Source organism: Perissodus microlepis, chromosome 3, assembly GCF_051167445.1.
Source record: "Perissodus microlepis isolate ML-2025 ecotype Zambia chromosome 3, ASM5116744v1, whole genome shotgun sequence".
In the NCBI taxonomy this organism is placed as follows: Eukaryota; Metazoa; Chordata; class Actinopteri; order Cichliformes; family Cichlidae; genus Perissodus; species Perissodus microlepis.
This window is the reverse complement of record NC_140463.1, coordinates 45,473,394-45,486,619: the sequence shown is the minus strand read 5'-3', so window position 1 is coordinate 45,486,619 and position 13,226 is coordinate 45,473,394. Positions and strand designations below refer to the sequence as shown.

At 39.5% G+C, this 13,226-nt stretch overlaps 1 protein-coding gene across 4 annotated transcripts in view; it reads right to left on the bottom strand.

Annotated features, from left to right (window-relative positions):
- sorcs2 (sortilin-related VPS10 domain containing receptor 2) overlaps positions 1 to 13,226 on the bottom strand; it is a 355,461-nt gene that overhangs the window by 64,338 nt on the left and 277,897 nt on the right. For all 4 annotated transcript variants that reach the window (XM_084924623.1, XM_084924624.1, XM_084924625.1 and 1 more), the window contains one exon: positions 12,482 to 12,555. In XM_084924623.1, the coding sequence (XP_084780749.1) occupies positions 12,482 to 12,555 (74 nt within the window). The remainder of the gene's footprint in view (positions 1 to 12,481; positions 12,556 to 13,226) is intronic.

Below are 13,226 nucleotides of genomic sequence, written 5' to 3'. Positions count from 1 at the left end.
CACTGCAGTAAAGCACAGTCAATACAATATGTTTTTTTAATAATAACAATTTGTCACTTTAATGTTTTTAGAATTTCACTTATATATTTCCTTTTTTTACATTTTCTAATTTTAATATTGGAGCAAGACAGAAAATATGGAGAAATAAAACATGGAACAAATGGCATGACCGCACAAATTCGCTGCATTCTGTCAAATGATGTGTGTTTTAGATGTTCACATAACATGGTGAACCCAGGAAAACATTTTTATTCATGACTCAAACCTTTTAGGGTGGTGGATGGATGTAAATGTAGAAACATTTAAGTTTGAGTGTATCATTTTAATCTTTTAAATTAAAAATCAAAGGTTAAGAAATGCTTTCCACTGTTTTTATGGAATTACCAATGTTATATGTCTAAGTTTGCAGGGGTAGACCATCTAGAACTAAACCATTCAATCATAATTTTGGACAGCATGTACACGTTGATTTCTACGCTAATTTTATTTTAGCCAATCCAGACAAAGCCCCTCCCACTACCCTGAATTCGATAGGCAGAAAATGTATGGCTGTATGGATAATATGTTATAATGTACAGTCACTGTCCACAACCCCTTTTTTCACTGGTCAGCACTTCCTGGAAAATGCACTTATCCTAACTCATGTTAACGTAGTATACTTTAAAACCATCAAAATGTTCATATGCTCCTTTTTAAAAGCACACGGATGTATACAAAAGTGCATTTGCTCTGTCTGCCCTTCAGTGAGTGGTAAACTAAACAGTTCATCTGATTATAACTGCATAATGTAGTCTGTAAAATATCCCCCTGGCCAGTAAAGACACAGTGGAGATTTAAAACCTTGTTACTTTTCCTATAAAGAGACTTTACAAGCAATTAGCAGACTGTGAGGGGAAGGGGAAGCAAGGTAGGAAAAGAGTTATGAGGGGTAAGGAATATCAGTCATATTGTAGGTAAAGAGAGAGCTCATAGAGGACGCTTCAGAAAAAACACTACCCACGTGAAACAATTTACTTAAAAAATCGTATGTATTACTTTAAATAAGTTACACATTAATAAGTAATAAATAAGTCACATTTCTTTCAGCATTAGAATAATTATCACTCACTGCTTGTTTTTCGTTGCTGGGATGATACACATACGTCTCATACTCTATACATGGTGCAGGTAAAATATATATTTCTCATTTAAAAAAATATTAAAAGTATTCTAAAAATTATTTGGTCGTACTAAATGCAAATGACATTTCAAAATTTTGCCAATGGTACGTAATTGTTTGTGCAATACATAAAACTTAACTTGATTGAATGGAATAAAGTGGTCATTAATAGCCAATTCAAAATCAAGTCTATTGTCTGTTATCCAGAAAGTCTAGTCTGGTATGATATCTTTCTGTTTTTACAAAAACAGCTGCCAACAAATGTGGTTCATCTACAAAACCAAGTTTGCTTCTGGGCTCAGTCCAGTTACTGCTAGTCAGATGTCTATGGAATGGGTTATACACCCATCATACAAATATAAGAGGTCACCACAATTTAAACAGTGGATGATGAAAAGCGACTGCAGAGACAAGAAGAAGAGAACTCATTATCCATCTGTTAGCCTGATATCAGAAAGCACGTCCATATTTACCTTCAGTATGGTATTGTGTCCACTTTAACAGATTTCTTTTTAAAGACTGACTTTTACCCTGGACAGCAGAGTATCCAAGAAAGGAGGGACAGAGAGCAATAACATGGAATAACATGTCCAGAAGCAAGAAGCAAGTAGCCTTTCAGCATATAGTTCACCTGTTTAATCCACTCTAATAGATTTCCATTGGCATGTACCTCAATGTAATTTATTTTGCGTTGACACCAATGCACAGCAATGCCGAAATACTCCTTTTGCCAGGTTTTAGGATGTTCCTCCTCTTGTTAGTCTCCAATCAGGCTTTAAGCAAACACTGGGCATTTGAAATGTCCATTCCAATAGCTAATTCTTTGTCTACCTGACATTTGCAGTTTTGGTTGTTGTTTTTTTTAACTTTCTGTATTTATTTTTACTATATATACTTTAAGGTATACCTGATCAAGAGTCTTGCTGCTTGTTCCCATCTATTAGAAAACCAATGAGAAAACGTCCCATGTCCTCCTTGACCTATCTAACTAACTAACATAAGGCTCTACACCCCTGCTTATGTAGCAGAGCTTGTAAGATTTTATCAATGCAGCCGGCCTCTCCGACCGTCTAACCAGGGTCTCCTAACTGTCCCTCGCTCTGACTGAGCCTTTGACATTGTTGTACCCAAACTGTGGAACAGCCTTCCTCAGACTATTAAAACAGCAGATTCTGTTATTTGTTTTAAAACAACTGCTGAAAACTCATTTTTTATAGGTTAGTGTTTCCTTAATCTTTTCACCTTCATTTTTTGGCCATAGTTTGCAACCATGCATGCAAGTATGTGTGTATGATGGAACAAAAGTGCGTGTCTGTTTTTGTGTCTGTATGTTCAAACATGTACACTTATATTCTGTACATATATATCTCTGTTTTGAAAAGTGCTATACACATAAATTCTTCTTCTTCTTGTTCTTCTCATTATTATTATTATTATTATTATTATTATTATACAAGCTGTTTTCTTCACCTATTCTTAAACATTTTACTTTTTTTTTAGTTGTCAGCCTTGCAATGTCAGTTCAATTTCAATAAACAGCTTTTTCATTTTATTGAGAATGACAAACACAAAGTTTACAACCTAGCATCACAAAAACAAGGTCCACTGGAACACATTTAGCTAGACCAGCCTAAAGGCAGATTAATTTTAATGTGATATTTTTTGTGTGATTTATGTGCACCTGCTGGAAGACTTCTGGTCTCTGCTATTCCTGTTATAGCTGATATGACTGGCTAAATTCAGATCCCAAAACTCTAACAACATGCATTTACAGTGTGTATGTATGTAAAACCTTAGCCACATATATAAACTTTTGAATGGAGGACCACAATCTTTATGATATTAGTGGTATGGAGCTCAGTTTCCTATAATCAATAGTTATATAGAAAACAAAAACAAAACAAAAACAAATCAAATAAACTAAAAAAATAAAACCACCAGAAGAAATCTTGGTATTTAGTTAAACATAGACAATTCACAGACAGACAAAATTGCACAGAAACCATTTATTGGAAAAACAATAGTCAGTAAAGTCAGTAAGCTTAGACAATTAGGACCAAGCTTTGTAAAGATCAAAGTAAAAGTTTTGTAAAGACCAATTGAAGCAATAGGCCACTGGCTATATGATGGCACTTGGCGAGGGGTATTAAGTCAAGCGGTCAGCAATTTTTTGCCAGTTTAATCTGCTCTTATATTGTATGGTTAAATGGTCACTCTGTTTTCCAGGTGTTTCTGAGTAAATATTGGATGGGTAGCCAATATTTAAAGGTTAAGATTTTGGAGCCATTTTTCATGGTTTCCAAAATATGAATTTTGAAAACTTTTGTGAGTCCATAACTTTTAATCTTGTGCCACTATTAAGTCAAAACCAAATGTTATACACAGAAAAACAAAAAAATGTTTAATCTACAAGTTACAGTAAGAATTACATAATATAGCTCTCATTGTAGGGGTCTAAAACCCAGAGCCAACTCTTACTTGAGTATGTAACTTAAGTCTAAAAAAGGAAGCACTTAGGGTGTTTCTCTTCCTATGTGGCACCCCTTCCACAATCTCTCAATTTTTACATTGCAGAGAGGATGATTTGTGAGTTAGCACTGGTGGTATAAATCATAGTTGCTTGGGTGTGTGAACCAGTTCATTTAATATTTGCAAAGAGAGGAAACACACTAACAGGAACTCCTTCAGAAATGCCTTTCTGACCTTTAAAAGATGGGAAAGAGGGACTCAATAGTATTTGAATGCTGCACATTTGAACTTATAATTTTACAATAATGCCTATTTTACATGAATGAGTAACATGAAGCTTAATTCAGATGGGAGAAATGGTAAAAGAAAACAGATGAATAGAAGAATGAAAAAGGAGATAAAATATGAAGACTAGAGTTAGGAGAAGACATACTGGAAGATATATGATCGTGAAAACTGTGAAATATTACAAGTGACAATAAGAGCCATTTACTTTCTTCTGCTTTCTGTTTCTCTCTGGGATGAGATGACAGCCTTATTATAAAACACTCTGTAGTAGTTTCCCACAACTTTGACCCCTGTGCATTACAACCAATGTGAGCATTGAAAGGATAGGAAACACCTGACCTCGAAAAGATTCCTATCCAAGCAGGTTTTTCAGGTTTGCTTTAACAGTCCTGTTGCTTGCTGTTTATTGGCAATATGTCTGAGCAAAGTTTCTTTTTTTAAGTATATTGCCTCACATCAGCTCTACCAATCTATTGAAGGTTGCTTACCTTGGTTAACTTTAATAGATTAATGATTGTTAAGATAGGAATCCACAGTTTTCATACAAAATGCAATGCATAGTTGTACTTGGGATGTAAATTACCCCTCTCGTCTAAGTTGTTGCATTTGCTAAAAAGTTTGTTTTATCCCTGGTGGGAGTCATTTTCACATATTTATTAACTCTTAAAAGAAAAATCTGCTGCTCTTAATAAATGAAACAGGATGCCTCCTTCCTGCCATCTGGAGATTTATGTATAAAAGAAGATGGTGCTTTGCAGGAAAACCGAAAAATCTACCATCACAGCAACCTCTCTCTCTCTACCTCTTGGTGTGTTTGCTTGTTGCTCTGTGTATATGTGTCTGCTTACTCCACGTTACCTTAGGGGGGCAGGATCCTCCTGGGATCTCAGCCCTCGCCCTGATGTGCCTCAAGCAATCAAGCACCTGTGAATCAGCTGGCAATCAGCTGACTGCTATTTAAGCTGGGACCTGAGCTTCAGTCTCTGTCTGAGTGTTGTCCAACTGTCGTAGTGATTGCCTTGCCCATCTGTAAGTCTCTTATTGTTAGCACAAAGATTTCAAATGTTAGCTGTGGTTACCTGTGGAGAGTGTTTTGCATGGCTGAGAGAAGAGATTCTGTCCTGGAAACACTGGAGATCAGATGCTCTGGATTCACTGAACCTCCCTCTGCTGGATTTTGTAAATACAAGACTTTTGAACTAAGAACTGCTGAAAGACTTTGTAAATAGCACAACTCTCTCCTGCACTGTAAATAAAGTCACTGAATTTGCATTACTGATAGATAGCATTTTGTGCTTTTGATGTTATTTCATTGATTTCATAATAAATATTGAAGCTGGTCAAATATTACCAGTGAAAGCCATTTAAAACTATTTATATTGTTCTATTTGAGACTATTAATACTGTGCATACTAGTTATATATATATATAGCTATATACACACACCCTGTCTTGCCCTCCCCCCCCCCTCTTTCTACCACTTGGCAATGACCAAAATTATTATTTTTTTTATGTTTGTGTAATGTTAATCCACCAATGTTGTTGGTTGTTCAAGCTCTTTAAATGAAATTATATTATTAATGTTAAAATATAATTTGGTTGTTTTCAAATTTTGTTTCATTTTCATCAAATTTAATGTTTTACAATATAAAACAGAACAAAATTTTAAAGCATATTAATTTTCTTTGATTAAGTTGGCAAATTACTGATATTTACTTGCATTTTCTGAACAGAATATTTTGTGCTTGAATGCTTGATTAATTTCTGATAAATCCAGTCTGCCAGCTCAAATGTGGGTATAAAATGTGAATTCAGTTTGAAATTCCTCCTCATTTTAAAATGGGAACATGCAGAGAGCTCTTTGAAAAGGGAATAGTCTACATTGAAGCACTTTGTGATGCTGTGATGGTCTTTGAGACAAATAGAGCAAGACTTCAAGTGTTCTCACAGTGTGGTCAAGTGTGCTTTGGAGTCTGGCCCTTACAGAATGCACCAAGGAAGAGGAAGAAATGAAAGCTGACTGAAGCAGATCTCAGCACCTTTAAGAGACTTTAAGTAGTATAGACAGACGGAGGACCACTGCTGCTTCAGGCAGCAAAAGAGGTAAATGTTTTTAGATCATATTCTAAGAAAGTCTCCAGACTGACCATAAGCAAATGACTGAATGAACAAGGCTGAAGGGAAACTTAACTTCTAAGAAGCCATTATAGAAGATAGAATAGAATAATCCTTTAATTGTCCCACAAGGGGAAATTTGGTTGTAACAGCAGCCAAAAAGACACATATACAAACAAACAGTACACAGGACACAGAACAGAAACATACACAATTTTTCTTACATATTTACATTTTTACATTAAGGACAATGGTTACTATATACAGAGAGTACTGTACAGTTATTAAATTAAATAAAAATAACTCCATCTATGTTTGTTGGGAGCAGTTCTGATTGTACAGTCTGACAGCTGCAGGGAGGAAGGACCTGCGGAAACGCTCCTTCATGCATCTAGGATGCAGCAGTCTGTCACTGAAGGAGCTCTGCAGTTCAGCAACATTTACATGCATGGGGTGGGAGACTCTGTCCATCAGAGGTGTTATTTTGGTCAGAGTCCTTCTGTCTCCCACCACCTGCACTGGGTCCAGGGTGCATCCCAGAACAGAGCTGGCCTTCCTGATGAGTTTATCCAACCTCTTCCTCTCAGCTGCCGATAAACCGCTGCTCCAACATACAACACTGTAAAAAATGACAGATGCCACCACAGAGTCATAGAAGGTCTTTAAAAGCGCTCCCTGGACTCCAAATGACCTCAGCCGCCTCAGCAGGTAGAGTCTGCTCTGATCCTTCCTGTAAAGAGCATCAGTGTTGTGGCTCCAGTCCAGTTTATTATTCAGGTGAACACCCAGGTACCTATAAGAGTCCACTATCTCAATGTCCACTCCCTGGATGTTCACCGGTGTCAGTGTGGTGGGTCTGCGTCTCCGGAAGTCCACCACCAACTCGGCGTTGATCAGCAGGTGGTTCTGCTGACACCAGTCAACAAAGTCCAGAGTCCACTGTCTGTACTCTAAGTCGTCCTCACCTGTGATGAGGCTGACTATGGCAGAGTCGTCAGAGAACTTCTGACGACTCTGGGGAGTTGATGGAGAAGTCTGCAGTGTAGAGGGTGAAGAGGAATGGTGCCAGCACAGTTCCCTGTGGAGCCCCCGTACTGTAGACCAGCATGTCAGAGACACAGCCCTGTGACCTCACATACTGTGGATGTTCTGCGAGGTAGTCCAGTATCCACTGGGACATGTGGTGGTCCACTCCCGATAGCTCCAGCTTGTCTCTCAGAAGTCGTGGCTGGATGGTGTTGAAAGCACTGGAGAAATCAAAGAACATGATCCTCACAGTGCTTCCAGGCTTCTCCAGGTGAGTCAGAGCTCGGTGCAGGAGGTAGATGATGGTGTCCTCCACCCCAATGCCAGGCTGGTAAGCAAACTGCAGCGGATCCAATGAAGACCTCACCAGGTTTAAATGGTAAATGGACTGGTTCTTATATAGCGCTTTTCTACTCATCTGAGCACTCAAAGCGAATTCACCCATTCACACCCATTTGCACAAGCACATTTTTCTAAGCGCTTTATAGCTAACATTTACACACATTCATACTCTGATGGATGCATCCTTGCCCAAGGATATTTGGCATGCAGCCTAGGGAATCGAACCACCAACCTTCCGATCAGTAGATGACCTGCTCTACCACCTACAGCCACCCCACCAACCTCTCAAGGGTCTTCATCAGATGCGATGTTAGGGCTACCGGCCTGTAGCTGCTGAGGTCCTTGGGATGGGAGGTCTTTGGTACCGGTACCACACAGGAGGTCTTCCACAGCTGTGGTACTTTCCCCAGTGACTCAGTGGCTCAGGTTGAACAGATAACCTAGGATGCCACACAGTTCATCTGCGCAGCATCTCAGGAGCCTGGAGCTGACGCCATCTGGACCTGCAGCCTTCCGCACCTTGATCTTGCGAAGCTCATTCCTCACTTGAAGTGCTGAAATAGAAAGAGTGGATTTCAGGGGAGGGGGGTGTATGTTGGAGTCCACAGAAGCCGGGGATGGGTGTAATGACTGGGAGCTGGGAGGTGTGAAGCTGAGAGGTGTGAAGTCCTGAGATGAAGGACAGGCAGTCCCTGAAGATGAAGGCGATTGCAGCAGGGGGGACGATGCTGTGGGAGGGGTGGGTGTTTGATCAAACCTATTAAAATATTTATTTAGGTCATTCACCCATCCCAAGTCTCCTGCAGCCTGGGGGGTTGGTTTTTGTCCTGAGATTGTCCTCAGGCTGTTCCAAACCCCTCTGATGTTGTCCTGTTGCAGCTGCTCTTCCATCTTCCTCCTGTAGTTTTCCTTTCCTTGCCTTATCTTCCATTTCAGCTTCTTCTGAACAACTCTCAGCTCCTGTTTGTCTCCAGATCTAAAGACTCTCTTCATCTCCTTGAGGAGAGCCTTAATTTCAGGATTTATCCATGGCTTGTTGTTAGAAAAACAACGTACCTTTTTGATGGGTACTGTGTTGTCCACACAAAAGTTCATGTAATCCGTAATGCAGTCTGTGATGCTGTTGAGGTCATCCTCCAGGGGGCTGCAGAGGTTGTCCCACACAGTAGAACGGAAACAGTCCCTCAGGGCCTCTTCAGTCTCTGCCGACCATTTCCTTACTGTGCGTTTCACAACTGGTTCTCTGTGTACCAGAGGTTTATACGCAAGCTGGAGATGAACCAGATTGTGATCTGAGCCCCCCAGGGGAGGAAGAGGTGATGAGCTGTATGCCTCCTTGGTGTTGGCATACAATAAGTCCAATGTTTTATTGTCTCTGGTGTGGCAGGTAACATACTGGGTGAAGGTGGGGAGAGTGGAGGACAGGGAGATGTGATTAAAGTCCCCAGAGATCAGGAAAAGGGCCTGAGGGTGCTGTGTTTGGAGTCTGCTGGTTACAGTGTGCAGGACCTCACAGGCTGCTGCAGCGTTAGCTGAGGGCGGGACATACACAGCTATCATAATCACGCGTGTAAACTCTCATGGTAGATAGTACGGTCTCATGCTAACCGCTAGCAGCTCAATGTCCTTACAGCATAGCGTCTCTTTGATAGATAAATGCCCAGAGTTACACCATCTATCGTTCACAAACACAGCCAGACCCCCTCGTCTCTTCTTACCACTCTCCGTTGTTCTGTCCGCCCGGATCAGATGAAAACCATCCATGTTTACGTGTGAGTCCGGAGTTAGCGCAGTTAGCCACGACTCTGTGAAGCACATCAGGCTGCACTCCCTGTAGTTCCTCTGATGTAAGGGATGCCAGTTCGTCTACTTCGTCTACATGTTTATCTGTGCAATGTGACAAATTTGAGACAAATACTAGACTGGGGTCTAGTATTTGACTTATGTGGAGCAGCTGTAACCCATTAGAATAGAATAGAATAGAATAGAATAGAATAGAATAATCCTTTAATTGTCCCACAAGGGGAAATTTGGTTGTATTAGAGTTAATTAGTGAGTTTTAAAAATGTTAGTAAGTGTAATTTTTTACGAAGCCCCATCTTCTCATCTTTATACTATTGTAACCCCCAGTTCTGCGCTTAATGAGTATTACTACTTTCAAAGAGACTTTTCTATTCTGGCGCCATAGGTTCTTATTGGATTGTGTATAATTTAAAACCTGAAATGAATGACAATCTCATGGACTCGAACAAAGGACATGTCTTTGTGCTTGTCCTGTTAGGTCACTCTGTAGCATTTGATACTGTTGATCACAATATTTTTCAACATAAATTTAGATTAAACTGTTAATCCCTACTAAAATTGTATTAAAGAAAATACATTCCAATGGTTTAAATTGTATGTACCTGATAGATTTTGTTCATGTAAGCTGATAGTCTTCTCCACAAAGTTTGTCATGGAGTTCCACCGGGTTCTGTGCTGGGATCCATACTTTTTTATATTATACATGCGTCCCTTAGAAAATATTATCAGAAAACACTGCATACATTTTTATTGCTACGTAGATAATACCCAGTATGATTCATTTGCGAAGCCAGATGACACAAGTCATATACTTTGGCTACTGGCATATTTTAAAGACACAAGGATGTCCCATAATTTCCTTCCAATATTCAGACAAAACTGAGGTTATTATATGTTTAATTACATTCTGAATCTGGTTGGCATTACCATACCAGGATAAGTCCTTCAATGTGCATATTAAACAATTATGTAGAACTTGTTTCATTCTTCTGCACAATATCTCTGTCTTATATCTGCATTCATTATTTTTATGCTGGACTTTTGTTTTTTATCATTATCAGGTCATTCTTAAAGTTCACTAAGCCCCCAGTTAATCCAAAATGCTGTTGCCAGAGTACTGACAGGGATGATAAAGCGAGTTCATTCTTGTCCAATATTAGCTTCTCTTCAGCGGCACCCAGTTAAATCCTTCAAATAGAGCCTTCAACTTTCAGCAGGCCTCCTTCCTGTGGAACCAGCTTCCAGTTTGTTTTCAGGAGACATACAGCCTCTCTACTTTTAAGAAAAACTTTCCTTTTTGATAAAGCTAACAGTTAAGGCTAGACATATGACCCGTTAGGATCAAAGTCCTAAGAGACTTGATGCGATGAACTAAGCACTTCTTCACCACTCAGCTTTCACTCTCCCCACATGTTTATATACCAGTGGAGCCATATAACTACTTAACTTTTTTTTTTGATAGATAGCCAGGATTCCCTGAGCCCTGGCCCTGCCAGAGGTTGTCCTTTCTACAACTGCAAACTTGTCTAGGGGTTGCTTGATTGTTGAGGTTTTCTCCAGAATAATGTAGGGTTCTTACCTTACAATGTGACTGTTATTGTGATTTAGTACTAAATTGAACTTAAGTGAACTGAAATAACCTTAAGCAGTTCAAATTTTATTTTCGTCTGTGTTTATTATAGCCTTCAACACCCATCTCAAAGTAAATTCAAAATAAAGTCCTTGTACTTGTATTTTCAAGTACTCTCTTCCTTAACTTATTGGGATCCTTGCAAAACACTGACATATGTTCAAGAACCAGTATTAATCATCGTTGCACAAGAAACAGAAAATGTTCTGTTTGGTTGCAACCTTAATTCTCACAGTTTCTGTCACGGCTGGCGGGGTGAGCCGTGTGGTGTTGGAGGAAAAGGAGGACCCAAAATGCAGGCAGCCGACTGATGATATGAGTGAGGGTTTATTTACAGGTGACAGTGGCAGAAACAGACAGCGAAGCATGAGAAAACAACTGAAGAAACCTAAACTGGAAGAACTAAATGACAAACCTGAGAGCATACAAAAGGGGTGCGGTGCAGAAAGAGGCAGAGACAGGAACGAAACACCATGGAACAGACAAACCGACAACGAACACAGACCGACACCCACTATATATACACACACAAGGTAATCGGGTAATCGCACACAGGAGGGAAGAACAGCTGATCTGAATACACATGATGACTGGAGGGCACAAGCTGAACACAATGACAACAGACACAGACCTTCAGAATAGAACAGGAAATCCAGAACACGAGCCTTCAAAGTAAAGCAGGAACACACAGACTGATTTACAACACAACACGGGGACATGAACAGAGCACCGAGGACAGACACAGGTAGGGCTGAATATACACCAAACTTCAGGTTCAACCCTAAACTAATACAAAATCAGAATAAACACAAGGCACAAAAATGAACTTCAAGGAAACACAAAACGCTGGGTCAAAATGACCCAGGACCATGACAGTTTCTAAAACTATATATCAGTGAAGAAGTTATCAGAGGCCTGTAGAGCAAACCTAGAGACTGAGTCAGGCAAGTGTGATACTGTCAGGTTTATCCTTTGGTTTTCAGGGTAAACACAAAGGTTATCTTCTTAATGGGTACACCGCCATGGTAAGATATGCTGCAGGCCTAATGTGCTCTGGTGCATGTTATCCTTTAGAAAAGACACGAACATGTACAAAACCACAACATAATGACCAATCAGTTCTTTCCAACAAAATCCTTAGAACTTCAGTATTTAGGTAGTAGAAAGGACTGTAGTTCTGGAGATAGTATTTGTCTTTATCTGACAAGCATCAATAAGAAATGGAGATTCTTAGGGAACAACGGCATTCCCTTCTTTTTCCTTCCATGTGTAAACAAGTTTAAATCACACATTCTTATGTACCAACTTGCAGATGTATTATCTGTTTAACATCTTTCAATATTTTTAATATAGTCTCTTCATTTGTAAATTATACTGCTTTGCTGCAAGTAGACTAGTCCGTGTCTATGATTAATCAAATTGCACAGTTTTATGTGACCATCCTCATAAAAAGAATGGGAGAATCTGGGTTGACTGATCCACCTTCAGTTACTGATGTTGCTGATGTTTGGATAAGTGACTTGAAATAAGAAAAAGATATCCTGGGTATCACGAACTTGCTTAGTAATGCTGGCCCCAGCTGTGACACAAACACAGCTGCATTCTTGGCATCTTATCCATCAAATTTTATAAAATTAAGTTAGACTGACCAGAAAACTCTGTCCTTTGTCACCCTCTCCTGCAGTAATGTCCACTTGCGGCCCAGATCTGCTGAAGCAAAGAGCTGGACAAAAAAACAAAAAACCCCACACAATTAGACAGAAAAAAGCACAATTTCCATGTAGCATAACTTATCTCCAGATTATTGCCAGCTGTTTATTTTACAATGGAGGTCACTATAGAAAATTATTCATCCAATCAAGATACTACATTTCATACTTCAGCACATTAAAACTGAGCTCACATATTAATCATAACAGGTTTGGCAGCCGTGTGTGTGTCAGCGTGACAAGGTGTGTGCATTGAGTGTGTATTAGCTGACTTCTCACTCACACACACACACACACACACACACAAACAACCCTTGCACCTTCTCATTCTGCTCAGCTCCTGCCTATCTCACTCATGGTCATCGGAAAATAAATGTAATCAGTGACGACAAGCTAATCCTAAAGCACATTCTTTTGTCGCTGTGAAAAAGAGAAATGAAGGTTGACCTTGATGTAAATATGTGTCTGCCCTCACAAACCGTAATTTGAAAATGCTGCTCTGCATCCTCACATCATTCTCCAGCTAAATGATTTTTTTTGTTCTGTTTGAATGGATTCCTCGTTTCCATCTGCAGCCTGCCCATATGGAACAGATTAAAACCTAATTGAATTTCTTGTTTAATTATGTGTAAATTATTGAAGTGGAGGAGGAGTTGAGCCAATTCAAGCTTATTAACTATTCAAA